The sequence below is a fragment of the Giraffa tippelskirchi genome, chromosome 2 (assembly GCF_054371585.1).
Source record: "Giraffa tippelskirchi isolate mGirTip1 chromosome 2, T2T-mGirTip1v1.2.pri, whole genome shotgun sequence".
In the NCBI taxonomy this organism is placed as follows: Eukaryota; Metazoa; Chordata; class Mammalia; order Artiodactyla; family Giraffidae; genus Giraffa; species Giraffa tippelskirchi.
The window spans coordinates 75,137,561-75,160,081 of record NC_137276.1 but is presented as its reverse complement, the minus strand read 5'-3'; the positions used below and the strand labels follow the sequence as shown (position 1 = coordinate 75,160,081).

General features: G+C 39.8%; 1 protein-coding gene across 40 annotated transcripts in view; it reads right to left on the bottom strand.

Moving 5' to 3' along the window:
* Positions 1–22,521, bottom strand: part of RHOBTB1 (Rho related BTB domain containing 1) — an 82,899-nt gene that overhangs the window by 39,492 nt on the left and 20,886 nt on the right. For 19 of the 40 annotated variants that reach the window (XM_081569022.1, XM_081569024.1, XM_081569056.1 and 16 more), the window contains 2 exons: positions 2,466–2,667; positions 1,821–1,924 (listed from right to left, as the gene is read on the bottom strand). In XM_081569022.1, coding sequence (XP_081425148.1) covers positions 1,821–1,924; positions 2,466–2,657 — 296 coding nt within the window. In that variant the 5' untranslated portion in view covers positions 2,658–2,667. Of the gene's footprint in view, positions 1–1,820; positions 1,925–2,465; positions 2,668–3,462; positions 3,697–10,449; positions 11,806–22,521 lie in introns of all 40 variants that reach the window. The other 21 variants (XM_081569041.1, XM_081569030.1, XM_081569029.1 and 18 more) reach the window with 3 other exon arrangements.

The window sequence follows — 22,521 nt, the reverse complement described above, 5'->3', positions numbered from 1 at the left end:
GTGTACTGATAGAGTCACATGAGAGACCAGCTTATTTTTTTTGGGAGTGACCAAGCACAGGCGTGACATGTAAAGTGACCTCAGATATATCAGGAAGCTGGATGAGGCCCAGTGTAGATGCTTGTCGATATCAGATCTATGAAGGTCACTGTGCCATTAAGTCAACCTTAAGCAGGAACCTCACATGGTAATGAAGTAGCCCTTATATTACCAACAGACAAGTTTTATATGGTGGAGTGAAGTTAAAATTCATCACCTCAAATACATAAATTTCAAGTGGCAATAAGCCACTGAGCTGTCGAGATTGCCTACAGAAGCTAAACCTAGTATCTCAGTAAGTTCATTTTTATTCACCATACCATTTTAGAAGCTGGGGTACAAACGGTCCTTTGAAATCTATATATTTATTCTTACTTTGCTTCCAGTCATTATTTAATTATGCTTCCTTAAAACCGCAGGTATTATAAAATCTGACAGCATAGTACTTATAAGCAGGTTCACTGATTATTATTTTGGTGTGTGTATAATAACGAGATAACAGAAAAAAACCCAAATGGCAACTAAGATAAGAATCAAGAACATCACACAAAGCAAAGAAAAAACAAACTAGGAAACTCAAAAAGAAATGTATTATCTATGCTGGATACTAAGTTCAAAAGTTCCTGTTCAAAGGGACATTAAAATCAAAGTTTTACTTCTATATACCTCTTTCCCCCCTTGAATAAACTGGCCTAAACTGCAGATTATTTCAATGTGTGAATGACTGAAAGGAGTAGGGCAAACCCTTTCAGCAGTTTATTCAGTATTCCAGACCACTTGGGTAAGTGCCAGTATGAGTTCAGAGGCTTATGAAAACTACAGGCTTGAAGAAAGAGAGGTCCTTTCAGAAATGCTTATCTCAATACCAAGGGGTAAACTCAGTGTTTGGGGGTATCTAACTAATACAATCCTGTGAGGTAGCATGATGTTTTATGTTAAGAAAGATCTAAATTCTAACCTTAAAAAGACATGCCTTTACTTATGATTAAGGGGTAAGGAAATCTCTTCCTCATCTGGATTTTGACAGTCATAACACATGCACTGAGAGGGCCTTTAAGACAGCTGGAGTCCTGGAGATGCCGATGGAGTTATGGTGACAAGGAGAAGTTGCTAAATATTTTATGGTTCTTTGACCTTGTCCCCACTCATATTACTGTCCTTCTAGATTTATCTTTCCTTTAGTGGATTTTTTCCTCTTCCTTATTTTTTTATTGAAAAATAGACATTAATGCCTCAGTTCATTTTGGAAATGTACCTTTGTGAATGATTTCAGAGGTATTTTTGTTTCTTTTTAAAAATGACCTTCAAATAAAGATAACAGACTTTTCAGACAGCAAAGTGCAAAGCAAGTAACATCGGACTCTGTAGAATGGTCATTAAAAGACCAAAGAGACCTTCTGAAGAGGGGTGGCCAACTGCTAAATAAACTTAAAATATTTTAAGAGTAGGCAAATAAAGTATTACTCAGGGAAACAACAATCAAAGCAACCCAAGGTTGGCACATACAACAGAATCCTCATCCAGTAGACATTCAATTTAACTAGCACTGGTTGTTTTAAATAAAGTATTTCCTGGGAGGAACCAAGTGGCCATGAAGACTGCTTTTCTTGACATCAGGAAACAATGTCTTTTTTTTTTTTTTTTCTTTTTTAAGACACAGTGCAGAAACCAACACATTTCAAGGCCATATGATGTGGTTTTTGTTGATTCATGAAGCAGAGATGGGTTTGGGAGAGGAAACTGTATTTAAGTTGAACCGAACTGCACTAGTCTTGGTTTACCTGCCATATGCAAAACGCCTATCTTTGTGATGATCTCCGAAAGTGTCCCAAAGCCTGAGAGAAACGCTCACTTCATCAACGACATCCCGGGAACGTTCCAAGACCTGCAAGGGAGAGACGGCACCAATTCGCTGTCAATCAGAAGTTCCCCAGGGGAAGAATGCCTAGGTCATCAGCCCTCAAAGCCCTCAAGATTCACTTGCATTTAGCTTTCTCCTTCCAGCTAACAGGACTTAGCTAAGTTCTACTTCTCTTCCTGGAACCATGTGCCCTAAAAACCCTCACTCAGGATACCAGAGCCATATGCCAAATCAGCTTTCTGCTTTTGTTTTCTCTTGCTGCATGAAAAAGGGGAGTTCTATCTTGACCCTACAAGTTAAGTTCTTACTCTGCTTTTTAAAAATCTGGGTATATTCTATAGCCTACAATAAGCCATAATGGAAAAGAATATAAAAAATGTCAACCTATATATAACTGAATCACTTTGCTCTATAGCAGGAAGTAACACAACACTGTAAATCAACTAGACTTCAATTAAAAAAATCAAATAAATAAAAATATCTCCCCAAATAAATCAAAATCAAAATCAGACTGGCGACAGCATGATGTGTCCTTAGGATTCTAAAGAAACCCCGTCTATCTCACCTCCTGGCAGACTCGGTACTGGTCAATGGCCCACACGGTGGGGACGTGGGTAGCCAGCAGCTGGTACTGTGTCAGCGTTGTATTACATGCTCTGGCGCAGATCAAGCGTGTCTTCCCCACGGCATTGTCTCCCACAACCACGCACTTGATGGTTTCCACGTTGGGTCTTTCGTAGTCCATGTCAGCGTCCATTTATAAAACTCTGGAAGAAGAAAGTGGATACCACATTTGAGACGTCAGGGCTCTCCAGAGCAATCAAAGATGAGAGAGGGTCAGACAGTTTTCCCTTGGCCCAGGCGCTCCTATGGAGGTGCCTGAGACTAAGCCAGAAGTTTGGAAGTTGCTACGAAGCCGAACTGAAACTCAACTTTTCTTTTTATATCTCACACAAGTACAAAAACACCGGATTGTTATTTTGACCCCAAACGGTTTATCCCAGTTAACGTGTTATTTTCTCCTTGGTTTTCTCTAAACACAATCTGACTACTGGAGCTCCATCCAGGCGAGTCAGGGCTGCTGGCACATATTCTAAGTTCACTAGCTACTCATGTTGACCCCCTAAAGAACTGGGCATCTGCGGGTTTAACCTTACACATTTGGGCATAACCAGCCTTTGCAATAATGTACATTACAATCTTCCAAAGACCCAAGACCTCTTTTTGACAGAAAACAGCAAAATTCTGTAAAGCAATTATCCTTCAATAAAAAATAAATTAATTAAAAAAAATCATATAGGTTCTAAACTATCCTGGTGACTCAGAGGAGGATCCAAAGTGCAAGCAGAAAGGACTTTCTGACTTTAAAGAAGAGTGAACTGTGTGAATTTTGATATCTTGCTGAAATTGTATTTATATTCATTCATGAATTTTTATTAATCAAATTCATTAAAAATTATCTTCTTAAGAGAAGCACTATAAAGCAGAATTTAAAAAAAATTCTTCCTGAGAAGAATCTGGAGCATATGGTAGAGAATGATTTTATTAAGATGAGGAGCTACCTTGGAGACAGCTTCCCAGGTGGTGCTAGTGGTAAAGAACCCTCCTGCCAATGCAGGAGATGCAACAGATGTGGATCCGATCCTTGGGACAGGAGGAGGGTGTGGCAACCTGCTCCAGTATTCTTGCCTGGAGATTCCCATGGACAGTGGAGTCTGGTGGGCTACAGTGCATACGGTCGCAAAGAGTCGGACACAAATGAAGTGACTTAGCATGCACACTATTTTGGAATATTTCTGAAACCATCAAAAAAGGTTTAAAGAGGGCTGCTGGGTGAGGGGTGAAGAGGCAGAGGGAAAGCTGCTGGCAGCCCCACTTCCCCCAAACAGGAGCCCCCACAAACTGCAGTGTGGACTGCTTCCCTGCATCAGCTGGATGGGTGGCCAATCACCCGAGATTGTAATGTATTGTGATTGCTCTTTTGAGTAAGTCTGTTGTTAAACTGAGAAAACTAGTTAGATGGTAATTTTTAAAAATGAGTTCATAATGGTCTTAACAGCCATGGTTAAAAAAATGCTCAATCAAAGCAAGATCCTCTATGACCCACCTCCCAGAGTAATGGAAATAAAAACAAAAGTAAACAAGTGGGACCTGTTTAAACTTAAAAGTTTCTGCACAGCAAAGGAAACTATAAGCAAGGTGAAAAGACAACCCTCAGAATGGGAGAAAATAATAGCAAATGAAACAACTGACAAAGGATTAATTTCCAAAATATACAAGCAGCTCATACCAGGCTGCCAGAAGAACAAACAGCCCAATCAAAAAGTGGGAAAAAGACCTAACCAGACATTTCTCCAAAGAAGACATACAGATGGCTAACAAACACATGAAAAGATGCTCAACATCCCTCATTATTAGAGAAATGCAAATCAAAACTACAATGAGATATCACCTCACACAGGTCAGGATGGCCATCATCAAAAAGTCTACAAACGATAAATGCTGGCGAGGGTGTGGAGAAAAGGGAACGCTCTTGCACTGTCAGTGGGTATGTAAATTGATACAGCCACTATGGAAGACAGATGGAGATTCCTTAAAAAACTAGGAATAAAATTACCATATGACCCAGCAATCCCACTCCTAGGCATATTCCCTGAGGAAACCAAAATTGAAAAAGACAAATGTATCCCATTGTTCACTGCAGCACTATTTACAATAGCTAGAACATGGAAGCGGTAACCTAGATGTCCATCGACAGATGAATTGATAAAGAAGTTGTACACAATGAAATATTACTCAGCCATAAAAAGGGATGCATTTGAATCAGTTCTAATGAGGTGGATGAACCTAGAACCTATTACACAGAGTGAAGTGAGTTAGAAAGAGAAAGAGAAATATCATATTCTAATGCATATATATGGAATCTAGAAAAATGGTACAGAAGAATTTATTTACAGGCAGCAATGGAGAAACAGACATAGAAAATAGAATTATGGACATGGGGAGAGGGGAGGAGAGGGTGAGATGTATGGAAAGAGTAACATGGAAACTTACATTACCACGTGTAAAATAGATAGCAAACAGAAATTTATTGTATGGCTCAGGAAACTCAAACGGGGGCTCTGTATCACTCTAGAGGGGTGGCTTGGGGCAGGAGATGGGAGGGAGGTTCAAAAGGGAGGGGATATATGTACACTTATGGCTGATTCATGTTGAGGTTTGACAGCAGACAACAAAATTCTGTAAAGCAATTATCCTTCAAAAAAATTAATTTAAAAAAATGCTCAGAGTAGGGCCTGATACATAACTGGGACTCAATACATGTTTAATTCATTTGATGTAAGAAAAATGATAATTTGGATAATATGAGATAAAAGGTATAGAAGGAGAGGTAGAAAGAACAATGTTAAGAAGAACTGTGCTTTTGCACAGTTAGGACCATCTGAACATGGACAACAGCATCACAGGAGGTGTTAAACCCGAGGACGGAGAACTATTTGGCAGGAACAGAATGGAGTGATTCAAGGAAAAGATGTGTGGTGAGGTTAAGGTCTGAGCCTACACTGTGAAGAGGCTTAAAATAGATACCTGTCCCCCAGCTGGCAAATGCTGATTTTTGAAGGTCTTGGGTGGGAAATGAAAGTCTTTAAACATCTCCAATTCTGATGATTATCCAGGTGTGATGACTCCAAAAATCAGTCTCTTTAAATTCAGCCTTAAAATTCTGTGGTTTTATCAGTTCTTGATTTAATAATAACGTGGCAAAAGCATGACTTGCCATGTTTCCAGTCATTCTTAAATACTGGCCCTAGAACATCTGGCAATGTCTGGAGGCATTTTTGGTTATCCCAATAGGGTGGAGGGAGGTGCTACGGGCTTCAGGTAGGCAGAGGCCAGAGATGCTGCTAAACATACCACAATGCACAGGACAGTCCCCGCAACAAAGAATTATTCAGCCCCAAATACTATAGTCGGGGGGCTGGGAAATCTTGCTTTGGGTGCATGGGAATTTGAGTCCTGGTCTCCCCTCTTTCTGGCCATTTTATGTGATTTTAGGCAAGTTATCTGCACCCTCTGAGCCTCAGCTTCCTCATCTGTTAAGTGGGAATTACAATACCCTGATTTCCTAATGTTATGAGCATTAGGTGAACTGAGGTTCTCAGCTACTGGTGTAATACCTGACACACCGATGCTTCCAAAATTATAATCATGATGCTGAAATGAATACTTACAGATGACAACAAAACTGAGTCAGGTAGAAGACCAGAATTAGATGCAAAAATCATGAACTTAAGACTCATAAAGACCTATAAAAAGGATACACTTTGGTAGAGCAATTAAAGATAATTTATTGAAAACTTAAGAACCTAAATACAAAATGGAGCACAGTTGACCTGATAAAAAAGAAGGCAGTAAAAGTTCTGGGTGGGGAGGGGGAGAAGAGGAGGTCACAGGTAGCTAAAGGATAATTGAGTTGGAAAGCTAGGTTAATAATCTTTTTATGCAGCATTTCTAGATTCTAGGATAAAAATGGTAGCACTTCATAACAGTCTTTGACAAGTTTCTGGTGCTATTACCATGGGATAGTCTGTGTTAGAAAAAAACAGGTTCCATTTGGAGACTTGCAACTCTGAAACCTAAGGTCTATTATTTTGAATGTCCTAGGTGACATTCAAACTTTACTCTTTTCAGTGAATTTTACTTTAGATAGATAAAATGGGCTCAGATGGTAAAGAATCTGCCTGCAATGCAGGAAACCTGGGTTTGATCCCCGAGTAAGGAAAATTCTCTGAAAATGGAGAATGGGAATGGCAACAGTATCCTTGCCTGGAAAATTCCATGGACAAGAGGAGCCTGGTGGGCTATAGTCCATGGGGAGTCTGAAAGAGTTGGACATGACTGAGCAACCAACACATTCACTTTCTTTAGGTAGATAAAAGTCAAATAAAGCCAATCCATTAAATTTGGAAGAATGTTTGGATTTAGTAAAAATTTGGACACAACACAAAAAGTCTAAAATTGGTTTTCTTGTTGGCTTGTAAACTTCCTCTGATAGCAACCCCAAAGAGGAGTCCCCCAAATAACTTGAATCATAGCAGCTCTGGTAGAATAGCTGCACAGCTTTTACAGAAGATGACTTTGAGGGAGGCAGAAGCCCTTCTAGCTTTATATTAAGGCCGTGGTTACAAAAATATCATCACTTATTTATAGACATATCTCATGCACGGTCCTAAAAAGAATTTCTGGGTCAAAGGTGGTAAAAACATCCGTTGGTCCTCTAATCTCTAACAGTCTGCACGAAATCAAAGTGACTGCCAAAGGTGCTGAACTCTGCGCCAAGGGGACAACATGTAAGGAAAGTGAAAGGCAGGCGGAATTAAATCCTCTCAGCCCAGATCACGCACTCTACATGGGGCATTTCCAGGAAGAGTGTGCTGGATTTCCAAAATCTGAGGCTCCAAATCTCTCCTCTTGGGTAGAAATTTATTTAGCAGCAATCTAAAAAAGTACTTTAAGAGTATGAAATCACAGTCAAAGATGTAAACTCATGCTATTCTTGTAAACCAATTATTCATCTGTTACACATAAACAAATATTATAATTATAAAAATATGCAATTGTATCCTTCTTTGATTTTTATGGGCTCAAATTTATCCATATCTAGCACTCTTATGGTTGAACGAGCTCTAAGGACCATCTGGATAATGACTATCTAGTTTCTGATTTTTATTTACCTGGGAAGAGAATAATAAATATTCATTTAACATTGTTAATAAATCTCACCACCATAAATCCTGCTGGTCTCTTTTGGCTTTAGATCTATATCTGAGGAGACTAGGAAGGTATCAAAAGGAAAAGAACAGCTGGGAAGAATTGAGACTGATACCATGGCAGCTCTGTAAAAAAAGTGAAAGTGAAAGTTGCTCAGTAGTGTCCAATTCTTTGCGACCCCATGGACTGTAGGCAGATTCTTTACCATCTGAGCCACCAGGGAAGCCCAAGAATACAGGAGTGGGTAGCCTATCCCTTCTCCAGCGGATCTTTCCAACCCAGGAATGAAATCAATTTCAAGTAGGTTTTGAGTGAGATTCAGCCTACTTGAAACTGATTTCATACTTTCACCGACTCTTCAGGACATGAAGGCTAATAGTTAAAATGCTATCTGAAAAATCTACTTATACTTTTTTGAAGTCAAAAGTTTATTTCAAGAGGGAGGGGACATATGTATACCTATGGCTGATTCATGTTTATGTTTGACAGAAAACAACAAAATTCTGTAAAGCAATTACCCTTCAATTAAAAAAAAGTTTATTTTAAAACAAGTAAATGATAAAATAAGAAATGCAAGAGGAGAAATAACATGTTACCACAGAAATACAAAAAACCATAAAAGACTACTACAAACAATTTTAGGCCAACAAACTGGAGAACCTAGAAGAAATGGACAAGTTTATAGAAACATACAGCCCACCAAAACTGAATCAAGAAGATACAGAAAATCTGAACCGACCAAAAGTGAAATAGAATCTGTAATTAAAAAAAAAAAATTCCTTGCAAACAAAAGTCTAGGATTGGATGGCTTCACTAGGGAAGTCTACCAAAATATAAAGAAGAACTTACACCGAAACATCTCAAACTCTTCCAAAACACGAAAGGGGAGGGAACACTCCCAAAGTCATTCTATGAAGCTACCATCACCAAAGACACTACCAAAAAATTACAGGCCAATATCCTTGATGGATACAGATGTAAAAATCCTCAACAAAATATTAGCAAACTGAATCCAAAAACACAAAAAAGGATCCTACAACATGACCAAGTTGGATTCATCCTAGGATCACAAGAATGGTTCAGCATATGTAAAATCAACGTGTTATATCACATCAACAATAGAAAAGACAAAAGTCAAAAGATCATCTCAATAGATGCAGAAAATGCAACTGATAAAATTCAATATCCACTCGTGATAAAACTCTCAGAAAAGTGGGTACAGAGGGAACATATCTCAACATAATAAAAGCTATTTATGACAAACTCACAGCCAACATAATACTCAATGGTGAAAAACTGAAAGCCTTCCCACTAAAATCTGGAACAAGAGAAGGAAGCCAACTCTCACCACTTTTATTTAACACAGTATTGGAAGTCCTAGCCATGGTAATCAGACAACAGCAAGAAAAAGAAAGAAAGAAAGAAGTGTCCATACTGGAAGGGAAGAGGTAAAATTGTCATTATATGTAGATCACATGCTATTCTATATGAAAATCTGAAAGAGTCCACACAAAAACTATTAGAACTAGTAAACAAATTCCACAAAGTAGCAGGATACAAGATTAATATACATACATCTGTTGCATTTATTTGCAATAACAATGAAGTAAAAGAAAGAGAAAGTAAAAAAAAAATCACTTTTAACATCATGCCCCCCCCCAAAATGCCCCCTAAAACAACAAAACAAAACCTAGGAATAAATCTGACAAAGGAGGTAAAAGACTTACACTCTGAGAACTGTAACACATTGATCAAGGAAACTGAAGATGACTGAAAGAAATGGAAAGATATTCCATGGCCTTGGAATTGGAAGAAGTAATATTGTTAAAATGGCCATATCATCCAAAGTAAACTATGGATTTATTGCAATCCCTATCAAATTTTTCACATAACTAGAGCAAATAATCCTACCATTTATATGGAGCCACAAAAGACCCAGAATTGCCAAAGCAATTGAGGAAAAAGAACAAAGATGGAGGCATATCCTTCCCAGACTTTAGATAATACTACAAAGCTACAGTAATTAAAGCAGTGTGGTATTGGCACAAAAAGCTCTATTTTCTGTAGAATAGAGAGCCCAGTAATAAACCCACAAACCTACAGTCAGTCTTTGACAAAGGAGGCAAGAATATACAATGGAAAAAAGACGGTTCCTTTGGCAAGTGGTATTGGGAAAGCTGGAAGAGCCACACATAAGTCAGTGAAATTAGAACACTCCTTCGACTTCCCTGGTGGTCCAGTGGTTAAGAATCCATCTACCAGTGCTATTTACAATAGCTAGGACATAGAAGTAACCCAGGTGTCCATCGACAGAGGAATGGATAAAGAAATTGTGGTATGTATATATAATGGAATATTACTAAACCATAAAAAGGAATGAATTTGATTCAGTTCTAGTGAGGTGGATGAACCTAGAGCCTGTTATACAGAGTGAAGTTAAGTCAGAAAGAGAAAAACAAATATCATATGTTAACACATATATATGAATCTAGAAAAATGGTTATTGATGAACCTATTTTCAGGGCAAGAATATAGATGCAGACATAAAGATCAGACTTGTGGACATGGTGGGGTAAGGAGAGGGTGGAATGAACTGAGAGAATAGCACTGAAACATACACACTACCATATGTAAAGTAGATAGCTAGTGGGAAGTTGCTGTATAACACAGAGAGCTCAACCTGGTGTTCTGTCATGCCCTAGAGGAGTGGGATCGGGTCGGGGGTGGGAGGGAGTTTCAAGAGGGAGGGAAGATATCTATACTTATGACTGATTTACCTTGTTGTATGGCAGAAGCCAACACAATATTGTAAAGCAATTATCTTCCAATTAAAAATAAAATAAAATTTATAAACATAAAACATTTGCTAAAGTCCCCATAAAAAGAAGAATCCACCTGCCAATGCAAGGGACACAGGTTCAATCCCTGGTCTAGGAAGATTCCACATGCTGTGCAGCAACTAAGCCCCTGTGTCACAACTACTGAGCCCATGCGAAGCTGGCACATCCTAGAGCCTTGATCTGCAACAAGAGAAGCTATCGCAGTGAGAAGCTCATGCACTACAATTAAGAGGTGCCCCTGCTCACTGCAACTAGAGAAAGCCCATGCAGCAGTGAAGACCCAGGGCAGCCAAAAATAAATAAATAAAAAGGAACAGTCCCTCATCCACACACTAAAATTAGCTCAAAATGGCTTAAAGACTTAAATATAAGACATGACACCATAAAACTAGAAGAGAACATAGGCAATGCATTCTCTGACATAAATCACAGCAATGTTTTCTTAGGTCAGTTTCCCAAGGCAAAAGAAATAAAAACAAAAATAAACAAATGAGATCTAAACTAACTTACAAGCTTTTGCACAGCAAAGGAAACCATAAACAAACCAAAAAGACAATCTATGGATTAAGAGAAATTATCTGCAAATGATGTGATCGACAAGGGACAAATTTCCAAAATATACAGACAGCTCATACAGCTCAATATATATTAAAAAAAAATCAAAAAATGAGCAGAATATCTAAATAGATACTTCTCCAAAGAAGACATACAGGTGACCAAAAGTCCTATGAAAAGATGTTCAACATCACTAATTATTAGAAAAATGTAAATCAAAACTACAATGAGGTATCAACTCACACCAGTCAGAACGACCATCATCAAAAGTCTACATATAATAAATACTAGAGAGGATGAACCCTCCTACACTACTAGTGGGAATGTAAATTGGTGCAATCCCTATGGAAAACAGTATGGAGTTTTCTAAAAAAACTAAAAACAGTTATCATATGATCCAGCAATCCCAATTCTGGGCATTTATCTCAAAAAGATGAAAACTCTAATTTGAAAAGATACGTGCACCCCCAATGTTCATAGCAGCACTATTTTCAGTAGCCAAGACATGGAAGCAACCTAAGTTGTGTCTATCAGCAGATGAATAGATATAAAGAAGTGTGTGTATAGGTGCATGCACACACACACACACACACACACACACTGTCACAATGGAATATTACTTAGCTGTCAAAAAGACTGATATAATGCCATTTGCAGCAACATGGATGGACCTAGAGATCATCATACTAAGTGAAGTAAGTCAGACAGAGGAGACAAGTATCACGATATCACTTCCACCTGGAATTAAAAAAAAAATGATATAAATGAACTTCTTTACAAAACTGAAGCAGACTCACAGATATACAAAACAAACTTACAGGTACCCAAAGGGAAAGGAGGGAGGAAAGGATAAGATAGGAGTTTGGGATTAACAGACACATATTACTATATATAGAACTGATAAACAAGGACCTACGAATAGCACAGGGAACTATATTCAATATTTTGTAATAATTTAAAATGGAAAAGAATCTGAAAAAGCATACATACATATATATATATGTATAAGTGAATCACTTTGTTGTATAACTAAAACTAACACAACATTGTAAATCAACTATACTTCAACATTTAAAAAAAACTGGTACATGAATAAGACATTGTGGAGGTTGGGAAGTGAAGGACTTAGCGAGCTACTGCTCTGCAGACTAGCCTCCCTCCACAAGGCTGACTTGGAACAGTGTGGTCTTGATCTTCTGACTATCAAGTTATCCCATCTTGCTTGGTTATCTGCCCCCTGCCATTATCACTGTCATGTACTAGACTTTACATCACTCTTCCACATTCACCAGCAACTTGGTCTTCTTGTTGTGTGCACAGGATGATGCAGCCCATACCCAGCCTCACAGCTTCTTCAATCTCTTCAATGACAGTGATATTCAGCACACTCTACTTGAGCCATGCATAGCTTTTAGCCATGTGCTGGATATTGTATCATCCAGAAACATTTTACCTCTGAAATCTCCAACCTCAAGATTCTGCTCGCAGAGCAAAATCCCCTATCTTTACAGCCTGTGCTGTGTGAAATATGGTCACAGCAGCAACTGCCATGAAGAGATGGAATCTATTTCCCTACCTCTTAAATAAGTGACTTCCTGGCCTAACTCAAAAGAATGTGATGAATGTTATGCTGTGTGAGTTTTGGAATCAAGGCCTCCACAGGTCCTGCATGCTGATGGAGCAAGGTCTTGAGGCCTGCCCAGCAGAAGATAAGAACTCAGTGAGGAAGACCGAAGCAGTTTGGCTGTTGGCCATGACCAAAGGACCCATAATGTGAGGTCATCTTAGATCTTTTAGGCCAGCCAACCCTCCAGCTGAATGTCGCTTTATGAGTGAACCTGGGTGAAACCAACTGATGAATCACCTGGCCAACCTACAGAATGATAACAAATAATAAAATGTTGTTTAAGCCACCAAGTTTTGGTTTGTTACACAGCAATAGTTAACTGAAATAAGCACATCATACTTTAGGAAGACCTCCAGAACCTTGACTTCTCCATTTAAAATATACCATATACATAGAGCTGTTTGTTGTTGTTTAGTTGCTAAGTTGTGTCTGACTCTTTTACAACCCCCGGGACAGTGGCCCACAAGGCTCCTCTGTCCATGGGATTTTCCAGGCAAGAATACTGGAATGGGTTGCCATTTCCTTCTCCAGAAGATCTCCCTGACCCAGGGATCAAACCCACATCTCCTGCATTGGCAGGTGAATTCTTTACCACTGAGCCAACAGGGAAGCCCATATATATATCCTATATATATGTTATATATATATATATAATTAATATATATTTAATTATAGGCCCCTCTGGGATGATCTTTTCTACCTAGGGTTGATGAATCATGCCAACTCTTCTCTACACCATCACCCTCAACTTTCTGTACTACATGCATTACTATGTAATGCATGTAGAATAATGGTTCATCAAAGATGTCTATGGTTGACATCTCCGGGAGCTATGAATATGTTCTGTTACATGGCATGTGGGAATCAGGGTAGCAGATGGAATTAAGGTTGCTAATCAGCCGACCTTACTATAAGGAGATTATCCTGAGTTAGCTGGGTAGGCCCAGTGTAATCACAAGCTTCCTTCACAGGTGAAATAAGGAGGCAAAAGGTCAGAATCAAAGAGAAATAGAAGATGACTTTGAAGACAGAGGGAAGGGCCTTAAGCCAAGAAATACAGGTAATCTTCAGAAGCTGGAACAGGTAAGGAAATAGATTCTTCCCTAGAGCCTCCAGCAGGAACACTTTGACTTTACTACAGTGAGACTCATTTCACTCTTCTGACTTCTAGGATTGTAAGATAATAAATCTATTGGTTTAAGACATTTAACTTTCGGTAATTTGTTACAGCAGCAATAGGGAAATAACACAGCTTGCTTTAGCCACACAAAATGACTCTCAGAATTCTAAACATTGTTTGTACCTCTACTCTTCCTCATCTGCCTGGTGAATTCTATTCATTCCCCAAAATCTTACTCAGATATTGTGCTAAGTCGCTTCAGTCATGCCCAACTCTTTGCAACCCTACTGACTGTAGTCCTCCAGGCTCCTCTGTCCATGGGATTCTTCAGGCAAGAATACTGGAGTCGGTTGCCATGCCCTCCTCCAGGGTATCTTCCCGACCGAGGGATCCAACCCACATCTCTTATGTCTCCTGCATTGGCAGCCAGGTTCTTTACCACTAGCACCACCTGGGAAGCCCAACTCAGATACTACCTCCTCTAAAAAGTTCTCCTTATTGCTCCACCTCCCCAAAGACTAAATTTCTTTCTCCTCTGTATCAATAAACGATTTTAGGAGAAGCAATCGAAAACACTCTGTTTCTCTTTCACTCATTTTTTCTTATATTAGCAAATCACTGAATGGTGGTTTGTGACCTTTTTATCTTTTTCCTGAGGTTGTAACATCAAAGTGCCCATCTTGTGCACTGAATGAATGAATCATCAGGTGTTTCTGGGGGTACTATTAGGTTGGCCAAAAAGTTCATTCAGATTTTTTGCACAGCATCTTATAGAAAAACCCAAACAAAACTTTTGGCCAACCCAATGCCATACACTAAAGTGTTTGGAATATATGAGCATACAGCGTCCCTCTTCTATAAAGCTCTGTCTGCTCTCTCTGGTCCATGGGTCCCCAAAACACTTGTGATTCTTCCAGGGCCAACCATGGAAGAAACAGATGCAGCCTAACATGACCTTAGCTGCCCTAGGCTCCTCTTCAAAGTGTTTTCCTTCCTGTGGTGGTTGCCCTACCCCTCACCTTGAGTCCTTGAGATGATGGTCTACATAGTGTCCTATTCTTAAGACACAGGTTCTCAGGAAGAGTCTGGCACATTCACTTCCCCAATTACATGACAGCTAGATGACTATCAGAATCTTTTCTCCGAAACTGAGTAATTCGGGGGTGCTGTGGCTCATAAAACTCAAGATAGTCTTTCCTGTTCCAAATGGGTGCACATTAGTATAGGGTCACTATTTGAATTCGGGTAAGGGTGCAATTCTCTTGTAACACTAGAAATTCAGATCTTAGAGAGGATGGGCAGGGAAAGGTTGACCATTTGTCTAACATACTTCACTAAGCATCTCCTAATTGCTCCATATCGCCCCACTATTAGAATATGCTGCCTCTTACTGTCACTTTTGCCATGTCTCTTGTTATATTTGCTACTGCAATCAAGGCTGGATGAGCAGTCTACTTAAAGACAGAAATCTAAGACCATTGAGGGGTCTTTGTACTTCAAACTCCATTCAGTTGTTATTGACAGTTTGAACAGGGCAACTGCACAGCCACTAAATTTTCTTGTCCTTTTAGAAAAGCATATACTCTGAACTTTAAGAAATAATTTAACTTGGTCATTAAAGATCCTAGTGGAACAAATTTGAGCGTCTTTGGAGAGTTAGCTCTGAAAGAAAGATGGAGAATTTTATATTATTGGCAGAAACAAAAGGGAAATGTTAAGAGTTGCATAATAACTATAGCCAACAGCCAAGTTTCAACTGTGCAGATTTCATTATCCTGAGCTCTTAATCACCAGTCCTAGTCAGGCAGGAGCAGCCTTATGCATTATATAAACATCTCAGCTGGAACAGAGAATAGGTCCAGACCTGGGAAATAGACAGTCAGAGCTGGGCTGGGCTTCTTTAAATCAAAACTTCACTAAAATATATCTCCAGGATAATATTGCCTTTCATCATTCCAATCAGGAATATTTGTTCAACTGAAAGTTTTGATCAAAACAAAAAAGAGATTAAGTAACCAAAAGAGCACTGCAGAGAAGTTCAGGGATACAAATAATACAGAGACACTTTTTAAAACATTCATTCCTTCTCAGCAGAGCCCTGTAATGACCTACACCAGATGACGCTCTCATTTTTTGAAACTTCATGTCAGTGAGGAAGTGGGCCAGGATTAGAAATAAACTACTTCTTCTTCTGACTGCCCTTAATAAAACTGTCTCAATTAAAAAAAAGCAATGATTGAAAACAGCTTAAAATATGCATACAAATTCCAGGGTAGGATTCAAAACCACCATAAGTAAAGTGCGTGCTATGTCTGAGACATTCCGGCCTACTTTTGCCTACAAATATGCCGTGTAGCATGGCCTTTGACAATACTGATTATGCCATTATTTCTTGATCCATCCATTGAAATATTCTGTAGGCCTCAGGCTGTCTTGGTTAAAGAAACAGAGGCTGCACTTAGTGAGTGCCAGGCCTACAGGTGCACACCAGCAGACAGGCCATGGTGGGTGCTGGCCCCAGGGACCTCACAATCAGGTAGGGAGAGATCACTGAATAGGGGGATACCACTGTACATTTGATAAACTCCTTCAGGGAGAACAAAAGGTGTTATCAGAGAAAATGACGGGAGGGAGGCCTCCAGGAGGAGGCCCCCCCTGCTCCTCTCTAAACAATCAGAAGCGCCTGGTCATGAGATGGGAAACAGGTGGAAAAGCTTGAGTGCAGGGAATTGGGAAGAGGGAAGGCTGCTGGGCAGACAGGGCTCAGATCATACATGGCCTTTGAGGCCACAGTCAGGAGTCTGGATTTCATTCTCAGTGCAGTGAGAAGCCACTGAAGGGTTTTCAGCAGGGGAGTAACAGGTTCTCATTCGCTTTTTAAAAAAATACCACCAGGGACCTCTCTGGTGGGCCAGGGGCTAAGACTCCCAATGCAGGGGGCCTGAGTTTGATTCCTGGTCGGGGAACTAGATCCTACATGGGGCAACTAAGACCTGGCACAGACAGATAAATAAATATTTTAAAAAATAAATAAAAAATATCACTAGTATCATTGAGACCACTGTGTGGAGAGCATGGGGTTGGATTCTGAACAGTGGCAGAGGCCCAGCTAGGAAGCTCCTATGTTCTCCAAGAGGGAAAAATGGTGGCTGTGATCAGGATGGAATCGGCAGAGATGGAGCAAAGCAGACATTCAAGTCCATTTTGGAAGCAGATACACTTAGCACATTCTCCTTTTATCTTGTCTCCTATGATATTTATCAAATTCTCCTTCGGGACTTCCCTGGTGGCTCAGACAGTAAAGCGTCTGCCTATAATGTGGGAGACCTGGGTTCAATCCCTGGGTCGGGAATATCTCCTGGAGAAGGAAATGGCAACCCACTCTAGTACTCTTGCCTGGAAAATCCCATGGACAGAGGAGCCTTGTAGGCTACAGTCCATGAGGTCACAAAGAGTTGGACACGACTGAGTGACTTCACTTCACTTCCTTTGCAATACTGACAATTAGCCTTATATGTGTCTCATTTCCATCTCATCAAGGTTATGCACCTTTGACAACAGAGACTGTTAATCACCTTGAAATCCTCAGATCTTTTCACAGTGCCTTGGCCATACATGGCCTGCCATAAATATTTGTTCAGTTATATACACAAAAACACTTACTCCAGCTTCCTTAGGAAACCTTCCACGTGGGGCTGGCAGAGACCTGGCACTTACTTGGTTGTCTCTGGTGACTGATCATTAAGCCTGTGGCCTCGAAAGCTGCGGCGTGAGGCTAAGCCTGCAGAGGAACACGTTGAGGGACATCTGTGTGGCCCATCACGAGAGCAGTCTCTGACAGATGGCACTGCACCAGCCACGGCTACCCCAGCAGGAAGAGCATTAGTAACCATGGGAACCACCAGGGACCAAGGTCCAGGCCCCTCCACCAAATGGGAAGGCAGGGGGTAGGGAGGCACCCAGACACAGGCAAACAGGAGTGGCTTAGGGCTGAATCTGATTTAGAAAAATAAAGGAATGTGGCCTTTCACTGTGCTCTAGTGCCTAGAGTCAATTTATGAATCTTGGTAATATTTACATATAAGAGTCTCATAAAGTTCTCATCTGTTTTTAGACTTTGGCATCCTAATTCAAGGGAATGTCAACTCTTTTTGGTGAGTTACTGCTTGGCTGGAAAAGAAGGGGAGAAGGGAGGCATATGCAGCCACTACATAGGGAGAAAGATTTATAATTGATATGAAAATTAGTCTGGAAGACAGAGTTCAATATATGTCTACAAGAGCCATGTCACACAAGGCAATTAACTGGACTTCAAGTGCAAGTTAGCCATGAACGATCAGATGCTTTGGATCCCCCTCTACCCAGGTCCCATTAGAATTAACCTTACTCTGTATAGAGCGCAGACTCCAAAACAGTGCCAGAAACTAAGAATAAGGAGTAACCATATACCAGAAATTGGAAAGATCTCTGCCCAGATTCGCCTCCATGGAGCCAAATGAGAAGGTCGCTGAAGACCAACAGATTGCCCGTTTCTATGGCCTGGAGGGAAGCAGTATACTCTTTGCCACAGATGCCTGTGATCTGGAGTGATGTAAGCTGGATGCACTGGGACAGGGTGGAAAGAGGAGATTGCAGAGCTGCTAGAGCCATTGTGAAACCGGCAGGCTGCAATATCATTGCCCTTTCCTGAGGATGGGCAGGGAGACAGCACTGAGCGTGGGATAGACTGTTTTCTGTTTCCTCCAGCCTGCTCAACCAGGCAGCTTCAGTTTTGACACTGCAAACGGAAGTGATTGATCTTGAGAGGTTGAAGCCAGAGGGAGTGGGGTAAGGGGTTACAATCCCTAAGGCTGAATGAACGTTGGTGTATCTTCAGTGGTGGCATTCCTCACCAAAGTCCTATCTCACCCTCCTAAGTTCTTTCAACCCAAACCAAACTGAGTATCTTTGCTTGTCCGCGAGGGGCTGGGTGGGTTCCTGGGTCTCTATAGAGCTCTGTTTTGGTCTCTGACAAATTTAAGTTTATCCAAGCATTTCGAATGCTCAAATATACTTCAATCTTTGGCCAGCATAAATCCTTTTTAATACGGATGGAGTACATAGAGATCATTCAACACGTGGTCTATTAAAAGCCTGGACATAAAAAGGTGTAAGTAATTAGCTAAAGACACAGAGAAAAGTTGTCTACTGAAGTAGATATGTTCTAAGAAGCAGAAGAAAAATTTAAAAAAATCCTATCTAGATATTGATCATGCAAAAAAGACAATGCAGTTATACTAATAGCAGATGAGGCTGTAAGTAGGCAACAGGACATGGTAAGTAAAGGCTATGTATAAATTAAATACACGGTTTGTTGTTTAGTTGCTAAGTTGCATCCAACTCTTTTGTGATTCCATGGATTGTAGCCCGCCAGGCTCCTCTGTCCATGGGATTTCCCAGGCAAGAATACTGGAGTGGGTCACCATTTCTTTCTCCAGGAGATCTTCTTGACCCGGGGATCAAATCTACATCTCTTGCATTGGCAGGTGGAGTCTTTACCACTGAGTTACCTGGGAAGCCCTAAATACAGGATAGCCACATTCAAAATTATACTGCTGCTGCGGCTAAGTCAGTTCAGTCACGCCCAATTTTGTGCGACCCCACAGATGGCAGCCCACCAGGCTCCTCTGTCCCTGGGATTCTGCAGGCAAGAATACTGGAGTGGGTTGCCATTTCCTTCTCCAATGCATGATGAAAGTGAAAAGTGAAAGTGAAGTTTCTCAGTTGTGTCCGACTCTTTGCGATCCCGTGGACTGTAGCCTACCAGGCTCCTCCGTCCATGGGATTCTCCAGGCAAAGAGTACTGGAGTGGATTGCCATTTCCTTCTCCACAAACCACTGGCAACAATCAATAACAGCCTTGAAAACATAGTAAAATGAACTAGTGAGGTAGAGGGTAAACATAAACTCTACATATAGATGGAAGGCCATCTGAAAATGTTGTAAGAGAAGACATTAGATAAGAGGTTAACTGTTGAAAAGCAATCTCCTAGATAGTAGGATTCTTGAAGAAATAAGGTTGCAAAATGTGACTTAGTAGAACAAAATTTTCCTAATACTAAAAGGAGGGTGTAGTGGGGACACAGAGGAGAAAAAGAAGACTCCATGTTATACGTTTTTCAGCAAAAAATAACTATATAATAATTGTCAGATTACTATACAATTATATATCAGCAACCTCAGATATGTGGATAATACCAGTTGAATGGTAGAAAACGAAGAGGAACTAAAGAGCCTCTTGATGAGGGTGAAGGGAGAGAGTGAAAGAGCTAGCTTAAGACTAAACATTAAAAAAACTAAGATCACGGAATTCAGCCCCAGTACTGCATGGCAAATAGAAGGGGAAAAGGTGGAAGCAGTGACAGATTTCCTCTTCTTGGACTCCAAAATCACTGCGGACGGTGACTGCAGCCATGAAATCAGAAGACCATCGCTTCTTGGCAGGAAAACAATGAGAAACCTAGACATTGTGTTGAAAAACAGAGACCTTAACTCTGCTGACAAAGGTCTGTATAGTCAAGGCTATGGTCTTCGCAGTGGTCATATATGGTTGTGAGAGCTGGATGATAAAGAAGGCAGAGTGCCAAAGAATCGATGCCTTTGAAGTGTGGTGCTGGAGAAGACTCCTTAAAGTCCCCTGGCAGCAAGGAGATCAAACCAGTCAATCTTAAGGGAGATCAACTCTGAATATTCACTGGGAAGACTGATGCCGAAGCTTCAGTACTTTGGTCGTCTGATGAAAACAGACAACTCACTGAAAAAGTCCCTGATGCTGGGAAAGATTGAGGGAAGAAGAGGGTGTCAGAGAAAGAGATGGCTGGATGGCATCACCGATGCAATGAACATGAACTTGGACAAACTCTGGGAGATACTGAGGGATAGGGAGGCCTGGAGTGCTGCAGTCCATGGGGTTGCAAACAGTCAGACACGACTGGGTGACTGAACAACAGCAACAATCCTCTAAGTATCTTAGCAAAACAAGTTCTAAAACTAATGTCCAAAAACACTTCTATCAAGGTCTCAAGGTATGACAATACAGATGACCATACACTTCGCCAATGTTATTTTAACACAATAGAAAAACACATATAGAGCTTTCAAAGAAAAAGGACAGACTAACACATTTCTGAATCAGGTCAAATTAATACTGATGTGAAGGTAACATATAGTTATTTTTAGATATCAAAGACTCAGGGGGCAAAAACTCAAATGCTTTAAGGAATTAAACTGCTCAAAGATACTTGCCAAAACACTCAGAGATAATTAAAAAAAAATTTTTTTTAATGGGCATTTCAGTTTTAAACAACTGTGGAAACCAAAACCAACTGGGAATATAAGCGCAGTCTACACTTATTTAGACTTTGGTTTCAAATTTATATAGAAAAATTATCTGTAAAAGATAATTAAAAGGTTAAAAAGGGCAATGCATAGTAAAAGCATAGCAGCAATAATGAACTTCATATACTAGAAAGCATGTAATAACAAGACAAGCTCTATAATGATAAGAAGAAATCAATGCACATGACAAATAACTGACACACGAGATGACAGATCAGAATCGGTATCATATGAAGAAAGCAAAAGTAAAAACAATACATGGAAGACTTGAATAGCATAAAAAGTGGAACTGAGTTAACAGATAACCCACATTTTAAAAAATCTATGAGAGAGTGCTTTCTTTTCAAGTGTTCTTAACACATTTACAAAACTTGACTCTATAGAGACTGATCCTAAGGACAAATCTTCCCCCAAACATGTTATATCAATCAAATTCTCTAGCCACAAAGAAATAAATATAAAAGTTAAGAGGAAAGATTTTATGACAGCAAGACAGTAATAAAAAATAAAATCAAATTTGGAAATTAAAAAAAAATACACATCTGAGGAAATAACTTTATAAATGGAAAAATGTTTTAAAAGCAAATAGATTTATCACATCTTTATTAAGAATAAGGAAAAACTGCCAACCACCTAAACCTATGACAAGTGGGAGAATAATTAATTAAGGTACTTCGTACGTGGTCTTGGGCAAATTACTTAATCTAAGTCTCTATTTCCTTATCTGTAAACTGGGGATAATTATCTCCTTCAATGAATTGTTGTAAAGATGAAATTAGACAATGCTTGTAAAATATTTTAATCACTATGCCAGCCATCAAGAGAACAGTCAGTCTTATCTATTAAGACTGTCATTATTTAAAATTATGTTTACATTGAGTTTGCAATAATAGAAGTGCTAATGTTACACCACAGAGGGGAAAGTACAAGGTCATCATCTGAAATAATGAAAACTACATAAACAAATATGTGTAACAATTAAAATTGAGGCTCATCATTCTCTCACTCTAAGTACCATCTTAGCACACTGACACATCTCAAAGAAACAAGAATGTGACTTTTACTAAGCCGTGAAAACAATATGGGTATTTAGGAATACAGAGCTGTGATTTATGTAATTTATCAGGCATCTTGAAGCAAAACTTTGAAGAAGTCTCTTTGGAATGTTTTCCTGAAGGCTCAAATCTATCTTTTTGCCTCTCAGGACCTCAGATCTCGTCCCTTCAGGTGCTGCTTCATCCCCTCTCACAGGGCTGGTCACTGCTCTCTGTTTCTCTCATGTGCATTCCTCTCAACCAGAGGAACGATCTTCCTTGGGGACCCGCCCTTC